The following is a 10,000-nucleotide window of genomic DNA, read 5'->3' as shown; positions in this document are numbered from 1 at the left end:
GCCAAGGTCCGAACGGGAGGCTTAAAATAGGATGTTTACTCAACAGACATCCCAGCTCTGCCCAGACACTCGAGCGAGCGGCTAACGAGAGGAAGCGGAAGGCCTCCGTTTATTCCCGACGCTCCTTCAGGAGGGATTTACGTGGAAAGCCAGAGGGCTAGAGAGATGTTATTTTCGAGATGTTATTTTCCCGGTGAAACTCAAGCCCCTACCTGAGAAATCGCATCTCCTCATCTTTCTTCTCGTCATCGCCGATGATCTTAGACGTCGTCACGCTCACCTCCACGCCGTCGATCATAAATTTACGCGTGCGCTTGAGCGTCTTGCTGGAAAAGCGAGAGTCCTGGAGGAGAACAAAAAAAAAAAAAAGGAGGAGAGGATGTTGATGGAGGTGTAAAGGAGACAAAAAAAGGGGAGAAATGGAGGATGACAAATTAGAAAAGAGGAGGAAACTGATAGAGGGAGAGATAGCATAAGACCGGGGGGGAGGGGGGGGTACATTTGGAGTCTGCAAACAGGAAACAGTGAGATTAGTTTGATCTTGTCTTTTTTTCAGCTCCAGTTCAAAAGGGGTGGTCTGACAGGAAGTGAGTAATGTTCTCCATCTCCAAGATTACAACATGTCTCAGCAGTTCTAGATCTCACCCGTGCGGGATTTAGTGGGTCAGTGGAGCAGATATGAGACTAGCCAGGAATACAAAGGATCTACACTGGACATTCAGAACGCATTTTTAACACAGAGGACAATATCACACATGCAACCCCTCCTGCAGCTGAGTGTTTGGGGAGCTGGGTGATTGTTGTGATAGTCCACTACAGTAGAAGAGATTAATATAGATAGTGCAGGAAAATGGATTGAGTAACAGTACATGAAAGAGTTCCTGTCCAGCTACTGCTGAGGAAGAGTGAGAAGAGAGAGCTCATCAACAGAGTGTTGAAAACGTCAAGTGTGTTAGGGACAGCTGAGTAAACATCCTTCAGTTTGGCCTTTTGACAAAGAAAGTCACTGCAAACCGATGTAGTCTACAGTTCCTCTTCACTCTAATGAAACCTCTCTAACACTCATCTGTCTTCTCTTACACATGTGTGTGCGTGTGTGTGTGTGTGTGTGTGTTTGCATGTTTCTGAAAGAGTGTGTCGATGAGTGAGAAAGAGTTTGTATGTGTGTGTGTATATGCGTGAGTGAGTGTGTGTGTGTGTGTATGTGTGAGTGAGTGAGTGCCTGTGTGTGAGTGTGTTTGGTGTTTGGGAGTGTGTGTGTGCACGTGTATTAGCAAAGGCTGGGGCTAATTTGTGACATTCTCTTTGCTGAACTGTCTTATCAACTAAAACCGTCCTAGGCACTGACAGTTCAGCCTTTGGCTGCTGTTGACAGGGACACATCTGAACGACAGAATCACCCACATCATTCAGGCACGCAGCCATATGTGGACTGCTGAATAATCTCTTCTGGAAAAAGTTGGTCACCGTCACAAACGAGCCCAGCTCTGACTGGTCAACAGAACAGCAACGATGCCGCTTGACGGCTCTGCTCAAAACCAGCCGTAACAATGCACACACAGAAAAACCTCAGACAATGCTGAAAAGAACTGAACACAAAAGGGCCTTTGGCAGAAACAGATGGAAAACGTTGCGTTGATTGAGAAAAGGCGGCAGAGAGATGGAGGGCCAGCGTGTTAAACACGGGGAGAAGGGACGGCCTTTTGACACACAGGGAATGAATGAATGTCAAATGCTAATCTACGGCCACCGTGCTTCACTGGGGACTGTCAGAATAAGAGCAGACTGAGAATGAAGTACAGACCACAAGGCTCCACAGGAATGTCTCAGAAATGTTTTTAAACTCTACAACCACTACAGACGTGTTTGCGTGTGTGTGTGCGTGTGTGTGTGAGTGTGTGTGTGAGAGCGCATGTGTGCGTGAACGGGTGTGTGTATTTTAGACTAGTCATATCTGCTAGCCTAAAATTCACAAGCGCCCAATAAGAATGCAGTCATTCAACCCTGTAACAGTCCTCTTCTGTTCTGCTTCACTGTCTTATAACATCTTATGTCTATGGGCCAAATGAATTGTTTGTTTCATTATCTGAATGACATAATCTGTAACACTCAACAAGGAAACACAAGACCAAAAAAGTTTTGCGGTTTGCAGTGTGAGAAATGGTGTTTCATTGCTATGTGTAAATGATTTATAGCTGTCCCATTTTAAAAACACGATCTACAAGAGAAGAGAGAAGTGTTCGAATGTGTGTGTGAATTTTAAAAGGAGACTAGTGTGCTGTCTTTAAGGCCTGTAACTATGTACATCACTTCCAGAAAGTGTTTTCCTACACGTAGAATTACACGTTTGTTTCCAGTGGGCATTACGTGGACAGGACAGGGTGAGGGGGTACTGTTTTTGGCTGACGACACGTTTTCACAGAGTTCTCTAACAGACTCTCCTCTGTTTAGGGTTCCCACACACCCAGTTTCAGGACAGTAGCCTTTACTGTAGCAGCGCCTCACTCCTGACAGCGCCGGTACAGTCTTCTTTTTTTTTTTTCTAGCGCGTTCAGTGAGCAGTCTGACTGCTCTACACCCTCTGACCACAGTGCTCAAGTGTGTTCAGCAAAACCTGGGGCTCTGACTGCCAGGGACACAGCTTTGCTTTATCTAGCTTAGTGAAAGACAGGCAGACAGACAGACAGACAGACAGACAGGCAGATATAGACAGACAGACAGACAGACAGGCAGGCAGATATATACAGAAAGGCAGAGAGAGAGAGAGAGACAGACAGTCAAAGAGAGGGAGACAGAGAGGGAGAGACAGAATTCTTGCACTTATAAGTAAAGCACCGGGTTTGCACCCAAGAGAAGCTTTAAGTCCTATTGGACAGCGCGTAGTTAGAGGGTGGGACATACACACACAGGGGCGTGTACCTTGGTGGATATGGAGCCGGTGTCTCTGTTGACGGACAGGTCTCCTGACAGGTTGAGGCTGATGTCGAAGTTGTCGGTGTCTGAGTAGCGTTTGGAGATCCTCCCGTTGGCGACAGGCATTATGCTGTCGACCGCATCCTCACTCACCACAGACGCCCGTGCCGACTCCTCCTTCACCGCGTTCCCGTTCTGCAGCGGAAGGGAAGGCGGGTCCAGCACTGCCGACACAGGCGAGTCCGGCGCTCCCTCGCTAGCCTGGTCCTGGTCTTGGTCCTGGTCTTGGTCCTGGTCTTGGTCCTGGTCTTGGTCCTGGTCCTGGTCTTGGTCGTGGTCCTCTGGTTCAGGCTGACGGTCTGGATCCGGGCTGGCAGTCCCGCTCAGCGGAGGGGGAATCTCCGATTCGGGGGTTTCCGCTCCCAGTTTGCTTTCCTCCTCGGAGGTGGGCGTGGCTTTGCCATCCTCGATGCCCGAGTCGGAGCTGGACGTCTTCCCAGAGGTCTCGCTCTCCGGTTTATCGGGGTCCACCATCACGAGGTCCTCGTCTGGGAGCTTGTTGCTGAGCCGGTCCTCCTGTTCGTCTTTGTGGGGGACGTCCTCTGACGTAGGGGTCACAGGCTCCTCCAGTGGGGCTCCGGGGTGGGGCTCGTCCCCTTCCAAACTGGTCTGACTGGTCTGGGAAGGATCCTTGCCTGGGGGCTAAGGATAGGGCGTGGAGGACAGAGAAGAGAGGAGACGATATTGTATTATCACACAAAAATACAAGACAGTAAACTTACTGAGGCTTGTATCAGCTGATCCAGGATCAGCTTGTCCCTCATCTTTCTGTATAAAACAATTCAGGAGTAAAATGACATACCTGACCCAGCCAGTCTAGCATCTTTAGTGGTCATCAACTATAGTGTCACTAAATTAAAATAAATTAAATTATCTGTGACATCGTGTGAAGACGCGTGTAGCCCAAAGTGGCATGATTTCTAATGACGTATCTCTTTGGCTGATCCTCTTTTATCCAACCTTAACGTTTTCTTAAGAACAAAATCAGCCTTGACATGACGGACAGAGTTTCCACTGTCTCCTATCACCTGGGGAAAATATTTAATTATGAAATTATGAAATCTGTTTATGGTCAGTGGCTCACATGCAGGCCCTCCTCCATGAGAGTCAACAAACAATTCCATCATCTCTTTTATGACCGTGCAGGTCCTTCAGAAAAATAATATTACAGTCTTGCGGTGGGTGAAATCGACAGCCATAATAAAAAAGGAAGGCTTTGGCAGCAGACCAGCGGCAGGAGGGGAGAACTGACCGCGTGAGTGGACGAGAGAAGTAAAACACATTACGTTTCCGCGGTTACGGCCCTGTCTTTGCACTGGACGGAAAATACAAGACTTTTTTTTTTTTTTTTCCTCGTGTGGTTCTCCTGTGGTTTTGTTTCTTTTAGAAGAATACTGTCTTCATTTAATTCACTGAACAGCCGGTCACCTTACTTCCTGTTGTTCTTTTGTTAACACAATACACAAAAGGCTTTCTGGTCTGGATGTGGTGAAGAGGTTGGTTTAATGTTCAGGAGCAGGTTTCTCTCTCTTTCTCTGTCTGTTCTTTTTCTTTTTTTCTTCTCTACCTACCTACCTTCTCTACCTCTCTGTTTGTACCAGCTCTTTTTTTCCAACGCACTGTCCTTCATTCTTTTAATGTTTCTCACCCCTCTCACTCGTTCACTCACTCATTCACTTACTCGTTTATTTATGTGTGGTTTTACTGAGTCTTTTTTTTAATCTGTGCCAAGTCCCTTTCTCTTCATGATTTTGTTTTCCTTCATGTTTCTCTCGCTCTCTTTTTCTCTTTCCCCTTGGGGAATGTAGAGTTTTACGGAGGCCTGTGTTTTTCCATCAGCATATCTCTCCATTAAAATTGGACCTGAATCAGCAGCGTAGCCAGAGGGACACTGAGTAGTCAGTCTGTACTGACATTAAAATGGGAGTGTCAGGTGTTGACTGCACTGTTTTCAGTCTTAAAACATGTCCCTGTCATGTATTCTCAGATTTTCTCCTGCACACATGAAGGACGGTGGGAATATGGCCGACAAAGACAATAAACAGAAGGAGATTTGCAAAAGCGACCGAAAAAAACCCTTTAATATGTGGATTGAGATTTGAAAGTCAAAGTGGCTAATGTAACTGAAACAGCTGAGATACTGAAATATTTGTGGCTTTACTGTCGCACCAGAACTCTCATCATTTCATGACACTGTCAGGCCAAAGAGTGAGTCAGTTTAGAGTTTCCTCTCACGCTGTGTCAACAGAGCCTTTTTGATGGAGTTGTAATAGGCCCTTTAGGTCGAATTTAAGAGCTAAATTTGGACTGTCAAAAGAAACATCCAAACATCACTAACGTGCGAGAGAAAAAATCTTCTTTTCCTTTTCACTCACCGCTCTAGTGCTGCGTACGTGAGAGGGAAAGTCCATTATTACCATTATATCCATCATACCCTTCTGGCTTTTTAACAAACAGACCAGTGCTTTTCCCAGGAAACACTGGGTAACTCGTGTAGGTGAAGGCCAACCTAATACAAAGGAAAGGATCTGTAACCTCTGTTTTAGCGTAACTGGTGGCATTGTTTCTCTAACTGGTGTGTGGATAAGGTTATTTTAAGCTGTCAATGTCTGTAAGGACCATGAGGACTCTTTTTATAGACACATCGGTTGAGAAGGGTGGGGACACCCAGAGAGCTCTGTGCTAATGTCACGATAAAGAGGAAGTCTCAGCACAATGAGGGAAAGTCAGTGTGCGTGTGTGTGTGTGCGTGCGTGCGTGCGTCGCAGGAGTTTAAAGGACACTTCTGATGTATTAACTCTCTCTCTCTCTCTCTCTCTCTCCCCCTCTCACACACGCTCACACACGCTCACACACACACACACACACACACACACACACACACACACACACACACACGTATAAACACTTGCTTGCTAATTAGGCTTTGTTGTCTTATCTTGCTCAGATCACTCAGTAACATCCCAAAGAGGACGGCAATTAACCAAAGTACTGCTGTGTATCAAACACATAAAAAACAATAAACAATAAAAATAAACAATAAATCAAACATCCGTGAGGAAGTTAAACCCAGTTGAACCCAGAAAGTAAATAAATGTAGGAATTATTTGATTGTGTTATCTGTGACTATTATGCCCTGTTAAATATAGCTCTTAACCTCACAGCGGATTATCTGACTTGTTGCCTGAGCAAATGGTGAGCACATAACACAACCTGACTACTAATATTGATGCAATTAAATTAGGTTATTAGATGAATTCAATTAAATAAGCAGTTAAAATACGGTCCAGGGGGTCAGTTTCTTTGAATGCGAGAGCTGATTAAATCTTGGCCTGAGGTTCGTTGGTTAGGTTGGATAGAGTGAGCAGAAAGGGGGGATGAGAGAGGAGAAAGGAGGAGAGAAAGGGAAAAGCCGTGAGCCTTACCGCGTCGTCTTCCTCCCCGTCGTCCCGGTCGTCCTCGATTTCCTCCATCACCTCCGCCCTGGCCTCCGCCACCAGCTCCCGCAGGGGCCGGTTACTCTTCACAGAGCTGATGAAGGGGTGCTGCAGCGCAGACAGACAGACAGACAGACAGACAGACGGACAGACGGACAGACAGACGGACAGACAGACAGACGGACAGACAGGAAGGAGAGAGTGTCAGGACAGCCCTGGATAAAGCCTGATTTTAAACAACAGACAGACTAGAGTCATTTCAGTGTAGAGGGGGTGAATGTCGCAGCGTGTGTTTGTGCGTTTCCACTCCTCAAGGACTTTCAACTCTGTGTCTTTTTTTGTTTTTAATACACAGTTAGTATTATTGGAGTGAGCGTAAGTTTCCTTTAAGGAGACCCAGCGGAGAGAACAGGAGTAATGCTTCCAGCTGTGTCCAGGTCCAGGGATATGAGACAGTAATCCCATTTTATGGGGCCGTACTGCTCTTTATTGGCCTTACATAAAGTCTCATCAGAATTTATAGTGCCGAGACACAAGCGTCTTTTGGCTATCGATAACTCTTCTGCTTATGTAACAGCCAGGAACCATCGATTTGTTAATCTTCGGTTTCTCACAACACTAACACAGCACAGCGTTGCGTTTCCTTTTCTAGAAGAACCTCTGAACGCTGGCAGTGACCAAGACTCACGTGGCCTGAGAGGAGCTGCCAACGGGGAACTTACCGAAAGAGTGAATCAGGAGGAGAGGGGGCGGGCGTCTGGTGAACGCACAGCTGAAGTGCCGGCACAAACATCTACACCGTTAAGGGGGGGGGGGGGGGGGGGGGGGGGGGGACTCGCAAGGGCCAAGCGGGTTTTATTAATTATTGAAGTGATTAGCGCCAAGGCTAATTGAATTGGAGCAGCTGGCAAAGGGCAGCGTGTGTGTGAGCGTCGGGAGGATAAAAGCGCGCGGCTAGGTTCAGCAGCGGGGGCAACAGGAGCAATATCTATTAACGTCTCCGATGACTCTCATTAAAGCCACCGATCAGCGCCAGGCCACGCAGGGGCCGAAAAAAAAAAAAAAAAAGTTAAAATAATGAAAGCTAAAGAATGACCCTGGGTGTAGTCAGAGGACAGAGAGTAAGAGTGAAAACTCTTACAGGAGAAAATGTTCTCAGGAGACATCAGAACTTTAAAAATAAACAAACAAAAAAGAGTAAAACTGTGAAGTAATTGTTCTATTAGAGTAATTATCCTATACGTACTCCAAGACATGAAAAGAAAATAAAGTGAATCATTTTTTTGCATAAGGAATAATGACCATATTAAGTGAGTCGGGATAAAGACAATACAGTCCTAATCCAGCAGTAAAAGCATCATTTAAAGTCGCACTAATAAGACTGCTATCAATCTGATGTGTTTTTCTGCTCTGCTGCAGGCCTCAGGACATCCTGTGCTCAGCCCTGATCTCAGAGCAGACAAAACCACACAAGCTCTGTACACCTCAGCAGTCCCATCCCGGCTGCAACCCAGTTTTTAGCAAGTAAAAGGCTCAGTCTATCGGCTGGGTGCGTGTCTGTGTGTGTGCGTGTGTGTGTGTGTGTGCGTGTGTGTGTGCGTGTGCGTGTGCATGTATCAGAAGCGTCCGGTAGGATGGGCTGTCTTCCTGTCAGTGTGTTGTGCTGTGTGACAGGTCACACATCTATGTCTGAAAGCTACATTTCCACACTGTGTATATGAGTATGGTAAAACTGCATTTCCACACTGTGTATATGAGTATGGTAAAACTGCATTTCCACACTGTGTATATGAGTACGGTAAAACTGCATTTCCACAGTGAGTGTATGGACACAGAAAAACTGCATTTCCACAGTGAGTGTATGGACACAGTAAAACTTCTATGCTGACACATTGTTACACTACCCTCTCATGACAAGCTGATAATCACAGATGTAACATTTGTGCTGTTCCTTTGTTAAAAAGTAACTCTGAGTAACTCTGCTCTCTCTCGCCTTCAGTAGAGTGCTCCCAAATACACTGTATCTTTCATTACAGGGCAAAACATGTGAACTTTTGGCCTGGTCACCAAAGGCTCTTAAACAGAAAAAAAAAAAAAAATAGTTTCACTTCTCAAATCCCTTTGTACCAGAGCAGTTGGACCAGGGGCAAAGAAAGGACAGAACATTCAGTGGAAAGAATGACATTTTTCTCAAAGCGCTTCGTGCTGCATATGGCAAGTTCATTCTTATTCTTCAAAAAAAAACACAGCTCTCTAGCACTGAACTGAAATTCCACAATGAAAGAGAGCTACTGTAAGACGAGACTGACAGCAAAACACCCTCGCTTACAATAAATAAGCGATCTATCTCTGGCATGTGTACATGAGGCTGGGGGGAGTTGAGTCACATGTAGACCACTGCAGGACCTCTTATTCCCCATCTTCACACTCACGCTGTGTAAAACACTGAAATATAAAACACACCACACACGTGTGTGTCAGCGGATAGAGTGCCACAGGGAAGGACTGGACCTCTGCTGGCAGATGATCTGCAGAAGTGTGTGTGTGTGTGTGTGTGTGTGTACCATGCTCCATTACAAGCGTTCTTCAGGTGTGTCGATGCGCCTACAGATCTTATTGCTTTCACAGTTATTCACACACACATTTTACACACACACACGGCCTGTTCACACACACAGTGAGCAGATCGCCGTCCCTGTGTTAGATCACATACACACCCTGTTTTTGTGGCCTTTTTTTAAATGGCTCCTGGGCTGTGTCCCTGGATAAAAGACAGTGTTGCAGTGTTGCAGTGTTGCAGTGTTGCAGTGCAGACATGCATCCACTGGCTGTCAGTCCCTGTTTGTATTACAGCTGTGACAACAGAAAACAAAGATAACACAATGCAATATTGTGTTTTTGCTTTCACGTGAAGAGAACGCGAACGGGAACAGAACCGCTCTCGTAGGAGCACTTCACCGCTCTGCTCACTGACGACTTAACGCCTGGGTAACCGTGTGACCACTGTGTCCCTGCAGTCCCTGACACCCGGGGGACCGAGGAAAGAAATGACCTAAGAGCCCTGTCCTTCAAACGCGCTAAGTCACTCATCACTACACAACACTACACAACCCACAGTGTAAGCAGTTCCCCTCATGTCCAGAGCCTCAGAAACCAACACTGGTGTGTCTGGGGGTCTTATGAGGTTATAGGTAATTACATATTCTGGACTGGTAGAGGAGAAAAGTGGAAAAATATTAAATATCTTCACAAAAATGAGAATACACTTCCGCGCAAAAGTACCTGATTAAGATATTTCCTATTTCACCAAGACACACAGCTATTCTCAAACACACGAGTCATCTCCAGGCCAACGGACAGCAGCTGGCCAGGGGTAGGGAGGAGACAGAGATATTCCCAGAGCGCCTTTAAAGGGGAAAAGGAATGCAAATTACCGGCATTTCCTCTATCCCAGGGCCGGGACAGGAACGCCTGTATTCAGACAAACGCTGGATTTTTTTACCCTCATCAGCTCTGTGCTGCCCTGGACACTGTGTTTGCACGGTATCTGTGCATCTGTCTCTAAAGGAAAGCCAAGGGAAGCCCCCGTG

General features: G+C 46.3%; 1 protein-coding gene across 1 annotated transcript in view; it reads right to left on the bottom strand.

Annotated features, from left to right (window-relative positions):
* stk10 (serine/threonine kinase 10) overlaps positions 1-10,000 on the bottom strand; it is a 37,937-nt gene that overhangs the window by 7,186 nt on the left and 20,751 nt on the right. The window contains exons 8-10 of the mRNA XM_030793451.1: positions 6,399-6,518; positions 2,920-3,615; positions 213-343 (exon numbers count right to left, since the gene is read on the bottom strand). Of these exons, the coding sequence (XP_030649311.1) occupies positions 213-343; positions 2,920-3,615; positions 6,399-6,518 (947 nt within the window). The remainder of the gene's footprint in view (positions 1-212; positions 344-2,919; positions 3,616-6,398; positions 6,519-10,000) is intronic.

The sequence above is a fragment of the Chanos chanos genome, chromosome 16, assembly GCF_902362185.1.
Source record: "Chanos chanos chromosome 16, fChaCha1.1, whole genome shotgun sequence".
In the NCBI taxonomy this organism is placed as follows: Eukaryota; Metazoa; Chordata; class Actinopteri; order Gonorynchiformes; family Chanidae; genus Chanos; species Chanos chanos.
Note: the sequence above shows the minus strand (reverse complement) of the source record. Positions and strands in the feature narration are given on the sequence as shown.